The 24018-nt window shown below is 45.9% G+C and overlaps 1 protein-coding gene across 1 annotated transcript in view; it reads left to right on the top strand.

Annotated features, from left to right (window-relative positions):
- Positions 1–3506: 3506 nt before the first annotated feature.
- The window catches only part of LOC124594662 (paired mesoderm homeobox protein 1-like), a 192308-nt gene continuing 171796 nt past the window's right edge, over positions 3507–24018 (top strand). The window contains exon 1 of the mRNA XM_047133032.1: positions 3507–3642. Coding sequence (XP_046988988.1) covers positions 3507–3642 — 136 coding nt within the window. The remainder of the gene's footprint in view (positions 3643–24018) is intronic.

Here is a 24018-nt window from a genome sequence, read left to right as displayed (position 1 = left end):
GGATGACAGAAGAGTTAAGGTGCGTGAGATTACTAGTGCTGTGGGCATCTCGAATGAATGGGTACACAATATTTTGCATAAACATTTGCACATGAGAAAGCTATCCCCAAGATAGGTTCCGCGATTGCTCACGCTTGGCCAAAAACGGAATTGTGTGAAGTGTTGCAAGGGTCGTTTGCAACTGTTCAGGAAGAATCCGCTGGACTGTAAGTGTCGTTTCGTGACTGTGGATGAAACGTGGATACATTACTATACTCCTGAGACCAGAGAACAGTCTAGGCAATGGGTTAGCAAGGGAGATACTGCACCAAAAGAGGCTAAGACCATTTCTGTTGTGGACTGGCAAGACAGCCAATCCACAATGACGGAAAGCCGAAAGGCACGCGTTTAAGCTCACGCAGGCTGGCGTGAGGTCTGGAACAGTTAAAGTAATTGAGACTAGCAAGTAAAGTACGTAGCTTCTTGAATACTTAACTTTAATCCATAATTGGTGAACGTCGGTCTGACGGTACATGCATCACAAGATAAATAGCAAATGATAATGGCGCCTTGCTAGGTCGTAGCAAATGACGTAGCTGAAGGCTACGCTAACTATCGTCTCGGCAAATGAGAGCGTAATTTGTCAGTGAACCATCGCTAGCAAAGTCGGCTGTACAACTGGGGCGAGTGCTAGGAAGCCTCCCTAGACCTGCCGTGTGGCGGCGCTCGGTCTGCAATCACTGATAGTGGCGACACGCGGGTCCGACGTATACTAACGGACCGCGGCCGATTTAAAGGCTACCACCTAGCAAGTGTGGTGTCTGGCGGTGACACCACAATTTCTTCGGCCGGAAAGGTTATGGCGACTGTCTTTTGAGATTCGCAAGGTATAATCCTCATCGACTATCTGGAAAAGTCGTTATCGGACCGTTTGAAAACCGAGCTGCACGAGAAACGTCGGCGACTGGACCACAAAAAAGTCCTTTTCCGTCACGACAATGCACTAGCACACACCTCAGCAGTTGTGGTTGCAAAATTAATGGAAATAGGATTCCAACTCGTTTCACATTCCCCCTGCTCTCCAGACGTGGCTCCCTCGGACTAATATTTGTTCCCCGATTTGAAGAAATGGCTGGCGGGACAAAGGTTTTATTGCAGGGAGGTGATTGCAGCAACTAATAGCTATTTTCCATACTTGGACAATTCCTATTATTCGGAAGGGATCAACGAATTAAAACAGCGTTGGACGAAGTGTATAAGTCTAAAAGGGGACTCTGTCGAAAAATAAAACAGATTTACCCCAAACACGTAAGTAGTTTTTATTTTTGCACGGAATTTTCAAACGCCCCTCGTACAGGGTGTTTCAAAAATGACCGGTATATTTGAAACGGCAATAAAAACTAAACGAGCAGCGATAGAAATACACCGTTTGTTGCAATATGCTTGGGACAACAGTACATTTTCAGGCAGACAAACTTTCGAAATTACAGTAGTTACAATTTTCAACAACAGATGGCGCTGCGGTCTGGGAAACTCTATAGTACGATATTTTCCACATATCCACCATGCGTAGCAATAATATGGCGTAGTCTCTGAATGAAATTACCCGAAACCTTTGACAACGTGTCTGGCGGAATGGCTTCACATGCAGATGAGATGTACTGCTTCAGCTGTCCAATTGTTTCTGGATTCTGGCGGTACACCTGGTCTTTCAAGTGTCCCCACAGAAAGAAGTCACAGGGGTTCATGTCTGGCGAATAGGGAGGCCAATCCACGCCGCCTCCTGTATGTTTCGGATAGCCCAAAGCAATCACACGATCATCGAAATATTCATTCAGGAAATTAAAGACGTCGGCCGTGCGATGTGGCCGGGCACCATCTTGCATAAACCACGAGGTGTTCGCAGTGTCGTCTAAGGCAGTTTGTACCGCCACAAATTCACGAAGAATGTCCAGATAGCGTGATGCAGTAATCGTTTCGGATCTGAAAAATGGGCCAATGATTCCTTTGGAAGAAATGGCGGCCCAGACCAGTACTTTTTGAGGATGCAGGGACGATGGGACTGCAACATGGGGCTTTTCGGTTCCCCATATGCGCCAGTTCTGTTTATTGACGAAGCCGTCCAGGTAAAAATAAGCTTCGTCAGTAAACCAAATGCTGCCCACATGCATATCGCCGTTATCAATCCTGTGCACTATATCGTTAGTGAATGTCTCTCGTGCAGCAATGGTAGCGGCGCTGAGGGGTTGCCGCGTTTGAATTTTATATGGATAGAGGTGTAAACTCTGGCGCATGAGACGATACGTGGACGTTGGCGTCATTTGGACCGCAGCTGCAACACGGCGAACGGAAACCCGAGGCCGCTGTTGGATCACCTGCTGCACTAGCTGCGCGTTGCCCTCTGTGGTTGCCGTATGCGGTCGCCCTACCTTTCCAGCACGTTCATCCGTCACGTTCCCAGTCCGTTGAAATTTTTCAAACAGATCCTTTATTGTATCGCTTTTCGGTCCTTTGGTTACATTAAACCTCCGTTGAAAACTTCGTCTTGTTGCAACAACACTGTGTTCTAGGCGGTGGAATTCCAACACCAGAAAAATCCTCTGTTCTAAGGAATAAACCATGTTGTCTACAGCACGCTTGCACGTTGTGAACAGCACACGCTTACAGCAGAAAGACGACGTACAGAATGGCGCACCCACAGACTGCGTTGTCTTCTATATGTTTCACATCACTTGCAGCGCCATCTGTTGTTGAAAATTGTAACTACTGTAATTTCGAAAGTTTGTCCGCCTGAAAATGTACTGTTGTCCCAAGCATATTGCAACAAACGGTGTATTTCTATCGCTGCTCGTTTAGTTTTTATTGCCATTTCAAATATACCGGTCATTTTTGAAACACCCTGTATATAGTAAACTGAGTCGTTCGACATCAGTTCGAAAGAAAAAAAAAAATCGTTCAAATTATCTACAGAACGTGTACCTAACGAAGTAACTAAGTAAGAGAACTTGGCTCAGCGTGCAAAGCGTTACTGCTTTTATCTCCAGATCCGCAGGACGCCGACCGGATAAACGCAACCAGCTTACGAGCGATAGGTTACACATCGGTGCGGACTCGGTACTGCGAGGCGCTCGCTCGAATTAAGTAAGAGCGCGGTGTTTACCGGACGAATAGCGCGCGATGGTTCTCCACGGACCAGTTCTTCCATTAACACCGGCGTAGGCAGCGCCGCGCGCGCTTATCAGATTAACGGCGGTGCGAGGGAATGGCCGGAGGAAAACTCTGGGAGGTGCGAGAGACGTTAACAGCGGAGGCCGCGTCGCTGCACACCGAGTACAGTAGTTGCGTTAACGGAAATTAGTCGAGAGCGGAGAGCGGCGGAGGAGTGTATCGGCGCCTGGAATCTGGACGCCCTAATAAGGCACCAGCTGCCCGCGCCGGAGTTCTCGCCTCGGCTCCGGCAGGCGCAGGACGCTAATAGACGGGAGTCGATCGGCAGTCCGTGTTGAAAGTAGCGCCTCGCCCCCCTAATGCCGGGCCGGTTAATTACGGTGCGCTTCGGCGGCGGCCATTGGCTGATTGCGCCCATTACGCTGCCATCTCCAATTACAACGTGCCCCGTAGCGCGGCCGCGGGACGTGATCGACTTACCGAGCGCGCTGGCCGGTAATTACATTAAAATTGAGAAACTAAAACAGCGCCGAGGAAAAAAGGAACCCGAGGCCCGGGGAGAGGTAGGCCTCCGCGCCGGTACCCTCCTCCCCCCAGGCAGCGGGGAGCGCATATTAAAATAATACAGAGAGAGATAGGCGTCATTATTAGCAGCGTTTTATAATTATCTAGAAAATACAATCTTTGTGGTTAATTGTATTGGAGACGGGCAGCTTTGGCGCGTTAATACGTTTCGGAATTAAGTGCTGAAATTTTAATTAATTAGCGTCGCGGAGACGCGGGAGTTGGGAGCGCCACTCCCTCCCGGTGCTTAGGCCGCAGTATTAATTACTGGGTGGGCGCCCTCCGCCGTCTGGCGTCTGTCTGGGAAGAGGTGTCCGCTGCTGGCGCCGGCGTGGCGCAGCTATGACGTTGCTGACTTAGATGGAGAGGACTGCGTGCTCAGAATCACGTATCTGGTGTTCAACTTCGCACAGGTGGAGAACCTGGGTTAAACAGTTGCGACTGAGCGTAGGCTGAGCCTTTTCGAACCATGGGGCCCAATCTGAAACGTAGGCCCAGGAATACACCGAGATGATAAAAGTCAAGGGACAGCGATATGCACATGTACAGATGGTAGTGTCACGTACACAAATACCAGGTGATCAAAAAGTCAGTATAAATTTGAAAACTGAATAAATCACGGAATAATGTAGATAGAGAGGTACAAATTGACACACATGCTTGGAATGACATGGGGTTTTATTAGAACAAAAAAAAATACAAAAGTTTAAAAAATGTCCGACAGATGGCGCTTCATCTGATCAGAATAGCAATAATTAGCATAACAAAGTGAGAGAAAACAAAGATGATGTTCTTTACAGGAAATGCTCAATATATCCACCATCATCCCTCAACAACAGCTGTAGTTGAGGAATAATGTTGTGAACAGCACTGTAAAGCATGTCCGGAGTTATGGTGAGGCATTCAGCATCCCTAGAGATGACAGTCGATCACGATACACTTGCGACTTCAGGTAACCCCAAAGCCAATAATCGCACGGACTGACCTCTGGGGACCTAGGAGGCCAAGCAGGACGAAAGTGGCGGCTGAGCACACGATTATCACCAAACGTCGCGCGGAAGAGATCTTTCACGCGTCTAGCAATATTGGGTGGAGCGCCATCCTGCATAAACATCGTACGTTCCAGTAGGTGTTTGTCAGCCAGTCTGGGGATGATGCAATTCTGTAACATATCGGCGTACCTCCCACCCGTCACGGTAGCAGTTACAAAACCAGAATCACGCATTTCCTCGAAGAAAAAAGGCCCGATAACTTTTTTTTGTTCTAATAAATCCCCATGTCATTCCAAGCATGTGTGTCAATTTTTACCTCTCTATCTACATTATTCCGTGGTTTATTAAGTTTTCAAATTTATACTGACTTTTTGATCACCCAGTAATAAGAGAGTAATGCATTGGCAGAGCTGCCGTTTCTACTCAGGTGATCCATGTGAACAGTTTGAGAGATTGAATGGCACTCTCACTTCTAATTCGGAGTTATGCCTCTTCATGTTCTTAGGGAATGTGATCTTTATTGCGATTTGACGTCATACATCTTGATGAAATGGTGGGCAGTAGTTAATGCTCTTGCTTGCGTGATCTAGGGAAGGAGTAACAGTAAGCTTTACCTGCGTTCAAAGGAATAGGGCGCCGATTTAAACGACTGCAGTAAAAGAGCGCGGCGATGGTGGGCTGAGGGAAGTGCATTTTTTTCTGCGGAACCTGGGTGGAAACATTTCTGGATGGCCGAGTTCTTCGGTCCCATTGTGCAGCCACGTTGCTTGGCGCCGGTCGGGTGGCAGATGTGTCCAGGTAGACTGAATAGCACCGAGAAGTCATTGCTGCAATGGCCAGCACATTGTAGACCAGCAATAAAGCAGAGGATGGGCCCTTGTTAGGCAGGAAGCCGACAAAACAACTGTGAGCGAATTTCCGTGGGACCGGTCACCGGCGCCCAGACGTCAAGACTGTTACAAAACATATTTGTGAAAGCTTGAGGCTTTTAGCGAGTTTGTCGCCGTTCTTTGGAAACTTTGAAATGGACGCAACAGGGGAGATAACAAGTTTTTTGTGGAGGTGGTGTGGTTCCATCCCGGTCATGTTGTTAGCAAAAGACATGGCGCAAATGCGCAGGAAAGAGGACGTGAAACTGAAACATTTTTTTTCCTTTTCTCCCAATTAACGTTAAAGTCTCTGATTGGTCAAATCGGTGTATGCGGAGCAAAGGGCGCTCTCCCAGCTTCGAATGCCGTGCTCCACCTCGTGTGCTGGTCGTAGTGGCCGAGCTGTTCTAGGCGCTACAGTCTGGAAATGCGCGACCGCTACGGTCGCAGGTTCGAATCCTGCCTCGGGCATGGATGTGTATGATGTCCTTAGGTTAGTTAGGCTTAAGTAGTTCTAAGTTGTAGTGGACTGATGACCTCAGAAGTTAAGTCCCATAGTGCTCAGAGCCATTTGAACTTCCACCTCGTGATTGGCTTGTGCTGAAGCGGGGGAAATCTAAGATGTAAATGTGCTTTGCTACCGAGGTGAGGAGGAAAGCGGGCAGAAAGAGAATCTCACTCTTGTACTGGCGGTTCACTAGTAAAGAACTGCAGGTCTCTACCTAAACGGTGAGACTTGTGTCCTTTGCTAGTGTGCCACTTAGACCCTGTGCCAGTCTCCTTTTGAACCATCAGAGGTACTGCTTCTAGCATCATGCACACGACGAGTGACGCGTGATTGTACTTACTTGTCTTCAGTCGGCCGTCTAAACATTTGACATATTCCGTCACGCATAGTTGAGGCACGGAGTCGAATTGGTTTGGCAGACCAGCAAAGGATCCACCTGCACACTGGAATCCACCGGGGTTTCAGAGGCTCATAGGAAAGTACATGCGTTCCGAATTACCCGAATGCGAGACCACATACTTGCATTTTTCGGGCGAGTGCCATTAATAACAGATCGCGGCCGTCCATGACTTCAGTCAAATGGTTCAAATGGGTCTGAGCACTATGGGACTTAACATCTGGGGTCATCACTCCCCTAGAAGTTAGAACTACTTAAAACTAATTAACCTAAGGACATCACACACATCCATGCCCGAGGCAGGATTCGAACCTGCGACCGTAGCAGTCGCGCGGTTCCAGACTATAGAGCCTAGACCCGCTCGGCCACCCCGGCCGGCTGACTTCAGTCGCCGAACGCATGGTGGTGTGCCACCCTGACCAGTAGGATGGTAAGGTATTCGCCATGGCGTAGGGGTCCAATATATGTTTCTCAGCACCCTATTCCTTCGAACCATATTTCTCTTTTTGGAATGGTAGAATATAGATGCTAGATGATGGCGTAGTTTTCGTGTCATGACCGGGATTCACGTGTATGAAGTCAGATAAAGCGATTAGTGTTCCGGTTAGTATCTTGTGTTGATCCCCAGCTGATCACTTTGTCCACAATGGAACCCATGTTAGTGATAGCGTTTGTCAAATAAAAATGTTTGTGTGACGTTTCTTTAGTCATTTTTTTGTCTTTTCATTTTAAGGATAAATAAATCTATTGTCATGTAGATCACTACTTCTCCCTGAGTTCTCATTAACAGTACCTTCCCACTTTATTATTAAAGTCTATAATTGAAACGTAAGTAGAAGGATTTCAAGTTTCCAACGTAATTGTGGCCGCACGACGGGATTTAATAGACTTTGAACGCGGAATGGTAGTTGGAGTTGAAAAGATGGGCCATTCCGTTTTGGAAATTGTTAGGGCATCCTCAGTATCAAGAGTGTGCCGAAAGTACCAAATGTCCAGCTGGACAATGCAGTGACCGACCGTCTTGCGTTGTGCATTCACCACTAACAGACAAACAACACTGCCTGAAATAACCGCAGAAATCAATGTGGGACGTACGACGAACGAATCCATTAGGACAGTGCAGCGAAATTTGGCGTTCAGGGTCCTTGGCAGCAGACGACCGACGCAGTGCCTTTGCTAACAGCACGACATCGACGACAGCGTCTCTTCTTGATTTGTGACCACACCGGTTGGAACCTAAACGACTGGAAAACCGTGGCCTGGACAGATAAGTCCCGATTTCAGTTGGTAAGAGCTGAAGGTAGCGTTCGACTGTTGCGCAGACAGCACGAAGCCATAGGCCCAAGTTGTCAACAAGCCAGTGTGCAAACTGGTAATGGCTCCATAATACTTTTGGCTGTGTTTACATGGAATGGAGTTGGTCCTCAGTCGCAACTGAACCGATAATTGTTTGGAAATGGTTATTTTCGGCTACTTGGAGACCATTAGCAGCCATTCATGTACTTCATGTTCCCAAACATGTCACTGTGTCACAACTGTTTTCAGTTGCTTTGACGAACGTTCTGGGCAATTGGAGCGAAAATTTGATCTCCTAAATCACACGATATGAATCTCATCGAACATTCATGGCACCCAGTCGAGAGGTCAGTTCGTGCACAATATCGTGCATCGGCAACACTTTCGCAGTTATGGGTGGCTGTAGAGACAGCATGGCTCAGTACTTCTACAGGGGACTTCCAACGACTTGAGTCCATGCCACGCCGAGATGGCGCATTACGCCAGGCAAAAGGAGGTTCGGCACGGTATGAGCAGGTATACCATGACTTCTCTTACCTCAGTGTACCTTAGCTTGATGTGCGACAGATAAGTTTATCGAATGTGAATACGAAATAAAGATTGTGGTAACAGATTGATCTATAGAACAACTTGATGACTACATCTGAACGCTATTTCACACACTTAATTATTTTCAACAAACTTTTTTTTTATAAAAAGTAAAACTTAAAGGTAAAAATCAGCAGACTTATCTATAAAAATAATAAATCCGTAAAACTGTCTGTTTGAACACGCTTGTCCAAAACTAATAGACGAATTTTCACGGCGTTTTCGAAGGCAACTTGAGCATAGCTTGAATCACCGTATAGTCTTTAGTTCATCAAAATCGGATCGCGGAAAAAAGATACAGTGATTTAAGGTTTTATGTAAAATAGTCGTATCTGTCTCGTTCTCTGTTTGAACACGCTAATCTCCAAAACTACTAGACGAATTTTGATTGTATTTTCACAGGTAACTTGAGTACAGCTTGGGCACAGTTACGGCTTTACTTTGTCAAAATCGGATCATGGAAAAAATGTTGTGTACGACTTTTTACACAACAGTAAGAAGAGGTTGGCTGCGTAGTGATGTGACAGTTGTTGTCGTAGGGAAGCTGGACAGGAGCAGAAATATTTAGTGAACAAGTATCATAGCAAACAGAAGATTTACTTAACTTATATTCCTCCAAATGTAGGAAGATTCGATACAAATGATGCAACAAGAAATAGAGTCTAGCTACTACAGTAACAACGATGGTCACAGAAACGCGACTATATGACGTCTGCACAGCTTCATGTGGCTAAGTGGCTCCAGCGCGAGCTGGCTGGACCGCCGCTGCCGGCCATTCCATATTGGGGTGGCAGAGGACGCTCAAAGTACAGAGCTGCCGGAGGAGTGGCTCTGTGGGCGTGCTTCATTGGTTCCACTGGTTCTCGCACGTTCGCTATCGGCGTCTCACAGAAACTTGTAATTCCATTGCTATGATACCCGTGGGGTAGTATCGACATGCAATACCACAAAAAAGTATTGTAATTGTAAGTTTTATCCAATACCAGTATTATAAAACCAAAAGTAAATGTATCCGCTACGTTATCACGACTAAGCCACTGAACCGATTTCGGTCAACAGGTAGGGAGGGCGGAGAGAAGGGCACATATCACGATCTATGCTTCCAGTCACTGCTTATATTTTGATTAACAATCAGCATTGGCGGCCAAAGATTTCCGGCAGACGAAGTCGAGCTCTTTCTGCCAATGGCCTTGTCAAAGAGGGCGGAGGAGCGAACAAAGGTTCTGGGCACTCTCTTGTCCTAGGGGTGGGAAACTGCCCCTAAAGGCGGAAGAATCAGAAATGATCAACGACATGAGGATGCAGAAGGCAATGGAAACCACTGCATTAAAGACACGTAACGTGTATCCACAGGACATGTGGCCTGTAATTGAAGAAGTGTCATGATGATCTCTCCATTGGCAAAAGATTCCGGAATAGTCCCCCATTCGGATCTTCCGGAGCGGACTGCCAAGGGGGAGGTGACCATGAGAAAAAGATTGAATAATCAACGAAAGGATAAGGTTCTACGAATCGCGGTGTGGAATGTCAGAAGCTTGAACGTGGTAGGGAAACTAGAAAATCTGGAAAGGGAAATGTCTAGGCTCAACCTAGACATAATAGGGGTCAGTGAAGTGAGTGGAAAGAACACAAGGATTTCTGGTCAGATGAGTATAGGGCAATATCAGCAGCAGCAGAAAGTGGTATAACAGGTGTAGGATTCGTTATGAATAGGAAGGTAGGGCAGAGAGTGTGTTACTGTGAACAGTTCAGTGACCGGGTTGTTCTAATCAGAATCGACAGCAGACCAACACCGACAACGATAGTTCAGGTATACATGCCGACGTCGCAAGCTGAAGGTGAAGAGATAGAGAAAGTGTATGAGGATATTGAAAGGGTAATGCAGTATGTAAAGGGGGACGAAAATCTAATAGTCATGGGCGACTGGAATGCAGTTGTAGGGGAAGGAGCAGAAGAAAAGGTTACAGGAGAATATGGGCTTGGGACGAGGAATGAAAGAGGAGAAAGACTAATTGAGTTCTGTAACAAGTTTCAGCTGGCAGTAGCGAATACTCTGTTCAAGAATCATAAGAGGAGGAGGTATACTTGGAAAAGGCCGAATGATACGGGAAGATTTCAGTTAGATTACATCATGGTCAAACAGAGATTCCGAAATCAGATACTGGATTGTAGGGCATACCAGGAGCAGATATAGGCTCAGATCACAATATAGTAGTGTTGAAGAGTAGGCTGAAGTTTAAGACATTAGTCAGGAAGAACCAATACGCAAAGAAGTGGGATTCAGAAGTACAAAGGAATGACGAGATATGCTTGATGTTCTCTAAGGCTATGGGTACAGCAATAAGTAATAGCTCAGTAGGCAGTACAGTTGAAGAGGTATGAACATCTCTAAAAAGGGCCATCACAGATGCACAGATGTTGAAAAGGAAAACATGCGTACAAAGAAGGTAACTGCGAAGAAACCATGGGTAACAGAAGATAAACTTCATTTGATCGATGAAATGAGGATGTACAAAAATGTTCCGCGAAACTCAGGAACACAGAAATACAAGTCGCTGAGGAATGAAATAAATAGGAAGTGCAGGGAAGCTAAGACGAAATGGCTACAGGAAAAAATGTGAAGAAATTGAAAAAGAAATGGTTGTCGGAAGGTCAGACTCAGCACACAGGAAAGTCAAAACAACCTTCGGTGGCATTAAAAGCAACGGTGGTAACATTAAGAGTGCAACGGGAATTCCACTGCTAAATGCAGAGGAGAGAGCGGATAGGTGGAAAGAATGCATTGAAAGTCTCCATGAGGGGGAGGATTTGTATGATGTGATAGAAGAGGAAACAGGAGTCGATTGGGAAGAGGTAGGGGATCCGGTATTAGAATCAGAATTTAAAAGAGCTTTGGAGGACTTAAGATCAAATAAGACAGAAGGGATAGATAACATTCCATCAGAATTTCTAAAATCATTAGGGGCAGTGGCAAAAAAAAGAGACTATTCACGTTGGTGTGTAGAATGTATGGGTCTGGCGACATACCATCGAACTTTCGGAAATATATCATCCACACTACTTCGAAGACTGCAAGAGCTGACAAGTGCGAGAACTATTGCACAATCAGTTTAACAGCTCAGGCACCCATGTTGCTGACAAGAAGAATATACAGAAGAATGGAAAAGAAAATTGAGGATGTGCTAGGCAACGATCAGAAAAGGTAAAGGCACCTGAGAGATAATTCTGACGTTGCGGTCGATAATGGAAGCAAGACACTTTCATAGGATTTGTCGACCTGGAAAAAGCCTTCGACAATGTAAAATTGTGCAAGATGTTCGAAATTCTGAGAAAAGTAGGTGCAAGTTACAGCGAGAACAGGGTAACATACAATATGTACAAGAGTCAAGAGAGAATAGTAAGAGTAGACATCCAAGAACGAAGTGCTCGGATTACAAAGTGTGTAAGACAAGGATGTAGCCTTTCTCCCCTACTATTCAGTCTGTACATCGAAGAAGCAATGATGGAAATAAATGAAAGGTTTAGGAGTGGAATTAAAATTCAAGGTGAAAGTATATCAGTGATACGATTCGCTGATGACATTGCTATCCTGAGTGAAAGTGAAGAAGAATTACATGACCTGCTGAACGGAATGAACAATCTAATGAGTACAGAATATGTACCGAGGGTAAATCGAAGAAAGACGAGAGTAATGAGAAGTAGCAGATATGAGAACAGCGAGAAACTTAACATCAGGATTGATGGCCACAAAGTAGATGAAGTTAAGGAATTCAGCTACCTAGGCAGTAAAATAACCAATGACGGACGGAGCAAAGAGGATATCAAAAGCAGACTAGCAATGGCTGGTACATCAGAAAGTCTTTGCCCCTATTTTTTAGCCTAATTACGGCTATAAATGAGAAGTCAACATATCCATTCCCAGCGCCAGCGCTGGATTTTTCTTGCTTTGTGCCGGCTTTATCAGCCTGTAGCTCCGTCGCACGGCGCTGCTGTAAGTTGTTAAATATGGCGGTCGTGCGTGGCGTTAGAACAGCAAAGTGTGATTTGTTTTCTGTGAGCAAGGAACGAAGCCCCACCTAGATCTACAGGAAAATGCATCCCACATATGGGGAATACTGTCTCGCTTTGAGGACTTTGAGAGGATGGTGTTGTGAGTTCGACAAAGGCCGTGAAGTCTTGCAAAGCAATGAGCGTTCGGGGAGACCACATTCGTCGCTGACTGACATTTCCCGCGTGGATGCAGTGGTAAAAGCATATCATCGTGTGCACATGACGGCCGTTTCCCGGGAGCTTGGCGTATAGTATGGGAGTGCTTACCACATCGTTCACAGGTCCTTAGCGTAAAGGAAGGTTTCATGTTGGTGCGTGCCTAAGCAGTTGGATGACGTGATGGAAGCCAAACGAATGATGTTTTTCACTGAATCATCTGGAACGGTACACCAAGGAGAGTGAAGGTTTCCTAGACCGCATTGTTACTGGCTATGAAACGTGGATACCGCATTTCACGCCGGAATCCAAGCAGCAGAGCATGGTGTCGAAACATAGAGGCTCGCCTTCGACAAAAACATTCCGCTCAGCACCATCTGTTGGGAAAATGATGTTAACGGCCATCTGGGAAATAGTAGCCGCTTCTCCTGGATTTGATGCTACAAGGTGCAGCCATGAATGCCGACAATTATTGTTCCATACTGTCAAGTCTGAGGTGCCATCAGGCTAAGGAATCGAGGGATTCTTCATGTGGAAAATGTGATTCTGCTCCAGGACAATGCGTGACCACATGTGGAAATCACAATTGCTGAAAAGCTCCGAGCATTTCGCTGGGAGATTCTGGACCACACAGCACACAGTCCACACCTCGCCACCAGTGATTTCCGCGTTTTCGTATCGCTGAAGAATTTTCTGGCTGTATAGTAATTCACAAGTAATGATGAAGCCGAGACAACAGTTGGACGGTGGTTCCATAGTCAGCCAGACGGATTCTACCGCAGGGGCATTTCAAATTTAGTGCTACGATAGGAAAAATCTGTGAACTGGTGGGGAGACTATGTGAAAAATAGTGTAAGGTACGTAGAATAGGATGTATTTTGTCATTACCTGTATGTACCTTAGTATGGCTAATAAAAAATAGGGTCAAAGACTTTCTGATTTGTCCTCGCAGGTGTACGAAGCTACATTGATATCCGACCATATCGTCTATATGCTTCACTTTTTTTGTCAGGCAGTGTATTACGACATGCATTGGCTACTGCCATCATTCGATCCAAAACTTACATTAGAACTCGTGAAGGAGATTTCAGTAAGAGTTGCTAAAAAACCTATACTGAAGCGGGGATGAAACTTTGCGCCCATACATAGTCGTAACGACAATCTATATTTTACCGTCCCATCTGTGAATGTAATATGAAGCAAGGCCCTTAAGGCACCGAGTGTGGGCCGCGTGGGGTGGCCGAGCGGTCTCAGGCGCCTTGTCACGGTCCGCGCGGCTCCGCCCTTCGGAGGTTCGAGTCCTCCCTCGGGCATGGGTGAGTGTGTTGTCCATAGCTTAAGTTAGTTTAAGTTAGATAAAGTAGTGTGTAAGCTTAGGGACCGATGGCATCAGCAGTTAGGTACCGTAAGATCTTACCACAAATTTACAAACATTAGCACTGCGGTGCATTATGGATGAACAGAAGTCATATCGAGATCTAGTCATGAAGATTCAGGCTTTCATAATGTTACTAACGAAATCGACGTAGCCGACTTCCTGCTACTTCCCTATCCCAATGTCTGCCAGCGATACGAAGGTTTGTCTTTCAATCCTTACTCATTCCTAATTTTTTTTTTCTCCCGCTTGCTTCTACTTTGATCTTTGGCAGTGATTTGTGCGTGGAAAAAATCTCAAATTACAACTTGATTAGGCATACACTTTGCACTATAGGTCTCCCCTATGACTTCGTCTACAACGGCGTCGTTGGAGAGAGGTTCCTGCTCATTACTATGATGAGACCTGTCTTCTAGCTGTCCTTTGCAGGGTCGTCACGACTACCATCGGTGATATTTCAGATGCATGTGCTCTCCAAGGTGCTAGACCAACAAGCATCCCAAATACTGACTCTTCATTAAGTTTATTTTCTCTAACGTGTTAACATTCAGAAATGGAAGGAAGATTAATTTAATTAGTGTCGTGGATGACGACGATGTCGGACCATGTAGCCTGTGAACACCCACTTCTCTCCTGTCAGTCTTTCTGGCCTCACTCACTCACCTGAGTTTTGCATCTGCAGTGAACCATTCTGTCTATACGCCTACATTGGGTCCTATTTTTGCTCTAAACCTCCTCCGAGGTCCTCCTCCTTCTAATCCGTTACATAAATGATTAAGACTGGGGCTATACGTCCCGTAGACAGTGACATTATTGGAATCGGAGTACAAGCTAGGATAGAACAACAGCTTTTACGTCAATCGGCCACATTCTTTGGAAATGGACCAGCCAGAAATTTAACTCAATTGATTTAGTAAGCCGGCCGGGGCGGCCGAGCGGTTCTAGGCGCTACAGTCTGGATCCGCTCGCCCGCTACGGTCGCAGGTTGAATTCTGCCTCGGGCATGGATGTGTGTGATGTCTTTAGGTTAGTTAGGTTTAAGTAGTTCTAAGTTATAAGGGACTGATGACCTCCGAAGTTAAGTCCCATAGTGCTCAGAGCCATTTGAACCATTTGACTGAGGAAAACCTCGGAAAACATGATAGTGGTTGGTCGGATGGGGAGTTGAAACACGCTCTTCCGAATGTAAATCCAAATCTGTAACGACAGCAACCTCTCTTTCGGTCATCATTAATTGGAACAAAATATTTGAAGATTAATTGCGCACCGCAGTTTGCTTCGAACAACAGTGGATAAACAATAAGTTAGTGGAACTAAAGTTTTCACTGGTACTACTGAAAATTGTGCCTGTAGTGTGTGGGAGAGAGGATAGGAATTAACGCATGTAGTTAACAATAAGGTCAAAAATATTCCACAAGTGCTCTCGAAAAACCCCAATGAGAGAAACTCAGCCTGAAGAATTTTTTCTGCCTGTCCCGTGTATGCAGTAGATGAGAAAGATAATCACTAGGAACCTATAGAGAAGTTATTCACTGATAAATAATAACATCTCTCTTTTTCTTAGAAATTTTTCCATCCTTTCTGACTTATGTGGATGACACAATTGCAATTGAAAAGCGTTACGTTGCGTTGAAATTAATCCATTATGAGCTGACCAAGCACCTAGAGCCACATCGCTTTTGGACTTTTCTTTGGAACGTAAAAGGGGGCACTAAAGTTCACTCGCAGCCAGAGTACGTTTATGACGCAATAAACGAGACTAAAGTGGTCATTCGTTGGTTACCGCCAGCCTCACTGAATCAGGATTAATGCACCCGCTTGTGATAAACCGAAGATCTAACTAAGATCGTGGCAACAACTGTCTCGCATACTGCAGCGATAGCGTGGCGCCATCAGGTCAAACGTTTTTATTTATAGCATCAGTATTACAGTCGTGCTGGTCTCAATTACACTGTCCAGGCATTCTTGACATTTACAGTACATCTGTTATGCACCCTGTTATGAGAGGTCTTAAATTGAATATGGACTCTGTCATAAAAAGTTATGGCAGAAATAGTAAAAATAGTAGTGATGATAGCAGAAAAGGAAACCACCATTATATTTGTCTGTAAAGAGCAGAGCAATAAAGACAACAAAATGAGACAAGTTGAGGTGAGAGAGGAACAGGGCAAGAAATGAAGAGAGGAGAACATTTAAATAAAGAGAAAGAGTTGTGTCTGTAAAACTTGGAGGGGAGGTGTAGTTTGCTACACTGTTTGACAGAGAGAAATGGACACATATTTCTGAAGTAAAATCTATGGATATGACAAAACGAAGTGGCTCACTATTTCGAAAATGCTATAGGATAGTAAAGTGTACCTAAAATATAGGGTAACTCATTATAGAGATGGAGAGACACTATTTCTTTGCACAATTAAGTATTGTAATCCAGATACATTAATGTGACCACCTGTCCAAATCCTGAATGTCCACCTTTCACAGCGAAGATCGCTGCGAGACGTGCAGGTAGAGTGTCAGTGAGGTACTGACAGGGATGTGGGGCCATGACAACTCCTGTGCTGTGGCCAGCTGCGCTTGGTTTCTTGGCCGAGGATCCATGGATCCATGGGGAATATCGAGCTGGTCCCGCAGATTCTCGACTCGGTTGTAATCGATGTGTTTCGAAACCAGGGGGATACGATAAACTCATCTTGGTGCTGCTTGAAGCACGCACGTACACTGCTAGTTACGCCCACTCACTGGACATCCGGTTGAGGTATTGGCCTGCAAAGTCCGGCCTTCGACGGTGATGAATAGCGGTCAGCATGAGCGCTTGAACTATGCGCTGCTGCGTAGGCCCATAAGCAGCAACGTTCCCTGAACTGGCATTGAGGAGACACTGTTGGTTCATCTGGGCGATACACATCACCGCAGCCGTCGTTCACCGATGTCACCTACGGCTTGTTATACACCACAGTTGCAGCTCCGATTGCGGACAGCGCCATTTTGCCGCACATTCAAGCTGTTAAGCAGATGGTCATAACGTCTTGGTTCATCAGAGCATTATGCTACGGTGGACATAAGCATGGTACTCGAAATCAAAGACACCGTGGTAGATGCGTACTACACTCATGCTCATAAATTAAGGATAATGCTGATACATGGGGAAACAACGCTCTGGTGGGCGGTTTGCGAGTTTAAATCACCTCGAGGTATGACCATGCGGTGCATTTGACCTGCGGTCGTCGCACGGTGGCGCTGGCAGTAGTCCACATAGGCAGAGGTGTGTTAGTGCATGTCAGAGTACAGTGCAGCGAGCATGTGTGCAGACGTTTTCAGACGTGCTGATAGTGTTGAAAATGGCTCAAGAACACATATTGATGACGTTATGAGTGGTAGAATACTAGGGCGACTGGAGGTTGGTCAAACACAGCAGGTCGTAGCACGGGCCCTCCGTGTGCCACAAATTTGTGATCTCAAGATTATGGCAACGATTCCAGCAGACAGGAAACGTGTCCAGGCGCTAAAGTACGGGACGTCCACAGTGTACAATACCACAAGAGGACCTGTATCTCACCATCAGTGCCCGCAGACGGCCACAGAGTACTGCAGGTAGCCCTGCTCGGGATCTTACCGCAGCCACTGGAACAGTTGTCTGCGGACAGTCTACAGACGAGACTGAACAGACATGGTTTATTCGCCCAGAGACCTGCAAGGTGCATTCCACTGACCCCAGGTCACAGGAGAGCCCGTAAAACCTGGTGTCCAGAACACTGTACATGATCATTGGAACAGTGGTCCCAGTTTACGTTCACGGACGAGTCCAGGTATAGTCTGAACGGTGATACTCGCCGGATTTTCATCTGGCGTGAACCAGGAACCAGATACCAACCCCTTAATGTCCTGGATAGAGGTCGTGGTTTAATGGTGTGGGGTGAGATAATGGTTCGTGCACGTACACCCCTGCATGTCTTTGACAGAGGAACTGTAACAGGTCAGGTGTACCGAGACGTCATTTTGCATCAGTATGTCTGCCTTTTCAGGGGTGCAGTGGGTCCCACCTTCCTCCTGATGCATGATAACGCACGAACCCACCGAGGTGACAACTTGGAGGAGTACCTTGAAACAGAAGATATTAGGCGAATGTAGTGGCCTGTCTGTTCTCCAGACCGAAACCCCACAGAGCACGTCTGGGATGCTCTCGGTCGACGCATCGCTGCACGTATTCAAACCCCTGCGACACTTCAGGAGCTCCGACAGGCACTGGTGCAAGAATGGGAAGCTATACCCCAGCAGCCGCACGACCACCTGATCCAGAGTATGCCAACCCATTGTGCGGCCTGTGTACGTGTGCATGGTGATCACATCCCACATTGATGTCGGGTTACATGCGCAGGAAACAGTGGCGTTTTGTAGCACATGAGTTTCGTGACGGTTTTCTCAACTTATCACCAATACTGTGGACTTACACATCTGTGTCGTGTGTGTTCCCTATGTGCCTATGCTTTTAGCGCCAATTTTGTGTAGTGCCAGCTGCATAATTCCATGATTGATATCTTCCCCGCAGTGGATGGCATCTTCCAGTAGCGTAACTGTCCATGTCAAAGGCCAGCATTGTGCTTCAGTAGTCTGAGGAGCATGATAGGGAACACAAATTTATGTTTTGGCTACAACATTCGCCTGATCCGAATGCGTCAGAACGCATCTGTGACGGTAACGGGACCCCGCTCCGCTCCCAGAAGCCACCGAATCTTAATTCACTGGATTTGCCTGGCCTGTACGTAGACATCTAGTACTACACTCTTCCGGAAAACTAGGAAGGACTTTTCGTATCCACGCCACAGAGAATGGTTCCTGTATTGTGTTCCTAAGGTGGAACAATACGCTGTCAAGCAGGTGGTGGCAATGTTATGGTTGGTCAGCGTATTTTGCGCTAGCTGCTTTTGCTTTATCTCCTGTATTTTAACATTCAGGCACGGGTTTAAAAAATATTAGTTTCTAACTATATAATGTTATGCACAGGAGTTTGAAGTTCCTCTCTATCGCTCTAGTTTTTCACAAGATTCCTAAAAAATGGCTCTTTTACTGCAAAGTACTTTTTGTTCTCTCGTGGAACGAAAGCTTTAGTAACGGTTCCAGGCACCGATCTGCTGCTGTTTTTACAGATGAAGGAAAAATGAACAGTGTTTGAGACACTTACTAAATAGCAGTTAACATTGCATTATTGCCGTGAAATATACAAGTATGTTTGCAACAAAATATGAAGTTAATAACAAGGCGTGGTCGATTAGTGGCTACTAGAGTCTGGTGTTCAGAACAATCATGTGCCAACTACCGTGAGGTAGGTGGAGTTGCGGTCGTTTCTTTTTGCCCCGGGAAGTGAAATCCATTATGTGTCTCTGAGAATGGCTGTCGTGTCTAGCGTCGTAATATTGGCTGCTAATTATACTGCCAATAACTTTCATCTGCGTGCTCTTTACGCAATGATCTATTGCTACGGCAGGAAATATTTAACTGAACGTAAAGTTTATGTGGGTTGCAATCAAAATTTCAAACTAGAAACTCATGCGACGCAATGCCACAGAAAAGCAGACTTATTATCCACTTAAATTTATCGCCGAGAGATGAAAGTGATGTTGCAATACGAAGAGAGGGAAATGTTTATACGAATGATCAAGACAAGCAGAAACGTGTCTTTTGTGGCGGAAAAAGGAAATTGTTTATCAATGAATGAAATACAGATTATAGAACGTTCCACTTATAGTAGATATTCCATTTGCAGTTTTTTGTTGTTGGGACAATTCATATGTGGCCCGTGCACTATGCATGGCCTGTAAACTCTGCCTTTGTTTCTTGTCTCTTTTCTCTTGTCAAGTCCAACTTCACAGCGAAACCCTGTGAACGATGAAGAAATAATAGTCATGGAGGTCTTTCCCAATACGAAGATCCTATCTAGAGTACTGTTATGGTAATATTTTCGAACTGTGAAGATTAGTTTTTTGCAAAACGTTACTCCCGTGCGAAGAAGGCTTCTTTTAGTAAACAACTGCATTTCGTCTACCGAATGCCTGAAATATCTATTTTCCCTGCCAATAAAACAGTTGGCAGCTGTCAGCTGTTTCCTCGAGTTTAAGAGCTCAGCACACCGTCACAAAACAGATTTAACTTTCAGACCTCTTAGACAATCAGCCTTTGGAGGAGAATGCAAAATTTTCGGTGGATCATAGTCTACTCTCACCACAGCACTCCACTGCAAAATGCTGCTACACGCCTGGACCTTCCATAAGCTTACTTCTGATATGTACTGGTAAACGCCTGAGTTCATGGGAAAGACCACCCTCGTAAGCTCCGACTACCACTTGGACGGATTACAGAAAGTCCAACCCATCATCACTACGCAGGACAAAGCCCCCTTCCACCAGATTCCAGAAACTGGCCCCTGGCATTCTCTGCAGGAAAAGACGACCACCCCTCAGAGAGAGCCGGACCGTTGTGTTACGAAGAATTTGAGCCAACGTTCACAGAATATAGCCCAAACGGATCGTCTCCTGTAACCTATTCTGATATGTTGGTTAAGCCTGTGCGATTCGTATAAGATAGCACTAATAGGTGGCATCGAAGATGTGAAAATAAGGGTCTACACTACGGCAAGGAAAATATTTCTGCCGGCCGGGATGGCCGAGCGGTTCTAGGCGCTACAGTCTGGAACCTCGCGACCGCTATGGGCGCAGGCTCGAATCCTGCCTCGGGCATGGATGTGTGTGATGTCCTTAGGTTAGTTACGTTTAAGTAGTTCGAAGTTCTAGGGGACGGATGACCTCAGAAGTTAAATCTCATAGTGCTCAGAGCCATTTGAACCAAAATATTTCTCTTTCTGACACGATGTGATACCAATAACATTTTCGTGTGTTGTGTTGGTATGTATCGCACAATAAGACGATTCAAGCGTCATCTTCCACATCTATATCCATATCTGTACTCCACAAGCCACCAGAAAAAGGTGTCTGGCAGAGGGTAATTTGTATACCACTGCACTTTCCCCCTTTTCTCTTCCAATCACGAATGGTCTGTGGGAAGAACGATTGTTGGTAGCTTTCTGTATTGGGACTTATGCTGGTTTACCTATATGGATATATGTTTTATTTTTTTCTGTCTATTTTTATCGATTCATTCACCTAAGTAGTTCACGACAAACATTAAAATGCGGTATGCCCATAGCAACCAAACCTGTGAAGGTAGTGAGAAAAGATGAACATTAATTTTCTTACGTTTGTAAAAACTGCTGTCGGATGTTTCATTGATATTGTATTGTCTGTCTTTTCCCGTCCATGATAGAGAAAAGACGTGGATTTCTGTTTTTACTAATAATGTGAAATACATTAATTCTTATGGTACAAAGTCAATGTCACTTATTAGCTCCTTATTTCAACTGATGTATCTGTTTGCATTACCGGTATCTGTAATACTTCGGAGATGCAAGAAATTTAAGCAGAGTAAGATGGACGCCGTAACATTGTCTTCAAAGAAGAAGAGGAGGTAAATATCTTCAAGGCTTGAACAACTATCAACTAATACTACAATATTATACGTTACAGTTTTTTCGTGAATACGAATAATCGTAAGCCTTACTGTTTGCTGTGTGCGTCGCTGTGCATAAACTAGCTGAGACGTGCGTTCTCGATCGAACTCAATATTGTTGCCCTCTCGTGCAGCGCCAGCATATTCCCATCGTCATTGCTCGTATTATTCTTAAAATTATTAATTAATTAGTAGAATCCGTGTGGTTTGATTTCCTCTGAGTTTACCATCGTTGTCTTTTCGTGAGATATTTGGAGGAGAAAGTAATATAAAACTTCTGAAAGCAATATAATTGTTGACGCTTCTAAGAATATACCATTTCAGGATTTTAACAATAAACCTCACCGTGATGGCCAATCCCTCTCTTGCAGCGCCTGCCACAGCAGATGGATCGGCATCTCCGTGACACTTTTGAACCTTTGGCGAAAGACAGCGCTCTTATTTGGATCACTTTCAGTTCTCTTTCAATCGCACCTGGAACAGATCACAGAGTGACGAGCAATATTCAGGTATTGGTGGAACGAAGATTTTGTAAATTACCTCCTTCGACAACCATTTTGTGAAACTTCCTCGCACATTAAAACTGTGTACCGGACCGAGACTCGAACTCGGGACCTTTGCCTTTCACGGGCAAGTGCTCTACCAAGTGAGCTACCCAAGCACGACTCACGCCCCATTAAGTTTGCAAAGTAGGAGACAAGTTACTGGCGGAAGTAAAGCTGTGAAGACGGGGCGTGAGTCGTGCTTGCGTAACTAAGTCGGGTCCGGCACCGTAGCTCAGGGTGTTCGGTCAGGGGGCTGCTCGCCCTCTGCAATAAAAAAACTGAGTAAAGGAATTAACGATCAACTTGAACGGATGTCTTGTGGCGTTCGCCCTGAGCAAATGCAACGAACAATACCGAACAAAATAAGAAAAAGAAAAGAAAGTTGGTAGAGCACTTGCCCGCTCAAAGGCAAAGGTCCAGGCTCCGGCACACAGTTTCAACTTGCCAGGAAGTTTCATACAGGTGCACATTCCGCTGCGGAGTGAAAATCTCATTCTGGAAACATCCCCCAGGCTGTGGCTAAGCCATGTCTCCGCAATATCCCTTCTTCCAGGAGTGCCAGTTCTGCAAGGATCGCAGGAGAGCTTCTGTGAAGTTTGGAAAGTAGGAGACGAAGTTGTGAGAACGGGGCTTGAGTAGTGCTTGGGTAGCTCAGCTGGTAGAGCTCTTGCCCGCGAAAGGCAAAGATCCCGAGTTCGAGTCTCGATCCGGCACACAGTTTTCATGTGCCAGGAAGCTTCATATCAGCGCACACTCCGCTGCAGAGTAAAAATCTCATTCTGGATCATTTTGTGGTAAGTTCCTGTGGAATCAAACTGCTGATGTCATTGGTCCCTAGGCTTACACACTAATTGATCTAGCTTAAACTTACTTACGTTAAGGACAACACACTCACCCATGCCCGAGGGAGGACTCCGACGGGGGCAGCCGCGTGAACCGTAGCAAGCCGCCTAAGAACGTGCGGCTAATCCGCGCGGCCCTTCGCCAACACATTCCATCAGTGCGGAAGTGTCGCTCCTCAGGACTCTCATAGCCTGCCAGAGCTCTCGCTTAGGTTACAAACTCCACTCCTTCAATTTCAGTCAGTTAAACTCCGCTGAATGTTACCGTTCAGAACGGGGTGTCGTTTCTCCCGCATCACGCGCATTAGCTAGATTGGACGCAAGACAACGACAACGGGAAACTATTAGGTGACGCGGAAGAAATGAATATTTCAAGGTTAATTGCTAGTAATACAAGGAAAGCGAACCTAAGGCGGCCCTAGATCAAACACAGCCGAAGCGTGTGCCGCAGGGGAGGGAGTGGTTCTGACAGCACACAATGGGACCTTAGCGGAGGGTGTTGTTAGCGCAACGGGCGGGGGGGCCCCAGGACGCGCTCATTGTACGGCCCGGCCCGTGATGGATTGATATTGATTGAGCCGCCAGCAGACGGATTGCTGGCGCCAGTGTCTGTCTGCGTCTACCGTCCCCGCCCCCCCCCCCCCCCCTTCGGTGCCCTGTGCGCTCCAGGAGTAGTGGACAGCGCACAACAGTACACGCTCGCTACTCTCTATCACTACGATCTACTATCGCTGATTTGAAACTTGATATATCTAATCTTTCAATAAATCGAACTTATCGTCAAGTCCCTTGGAGCATCTACATACATACTCCGCAATCCACCGTACGGTGCGTGGCGGAGGGTACATCGTACCACAACTAGCATCTTCTCTCCCTTCCACTCCCAAGCAGAACGAGAGAAAAATGACTGCCTATATGCCTCTGTACGAGCCCTAATCCCTCTCATCTTATATTTGTGGTCTTTCCGCGAAATGTAAGTTGGCGGCAGTAAAATTGTACCGCAGTCAGTCTCAAATGCTGGTTCTCTAAATTTCCTCAGTAGCGATTCACGAAAAGAACTCCTCCTTTCCTCTAGAGACTCTCGCCTGAGCTCCTGAAGCATTTCCGTAACACTCGCGTGATGATCAAACCT

This window comes from Schistocerca americana, chromosome 2, assembly GCF_021461395.2.
Source record: "Schistocerca americana isolate TAMUIC-IGC-003095 chromosome 2, iqSchAmer2.1, whole genome shotgun sequence".
NCBI classification, from domain to species: domain Eukaryota; kingdom Metazoa; phylum Arthropoda; class Insecta; order Orthoptera; family Acrididae; genus Schistocerca; species Schistocerca americana.
Note: the sequence above shows the minus strand (reverse complement) of the source record. Positions and strands in the feature narration are given on the sequence as shown.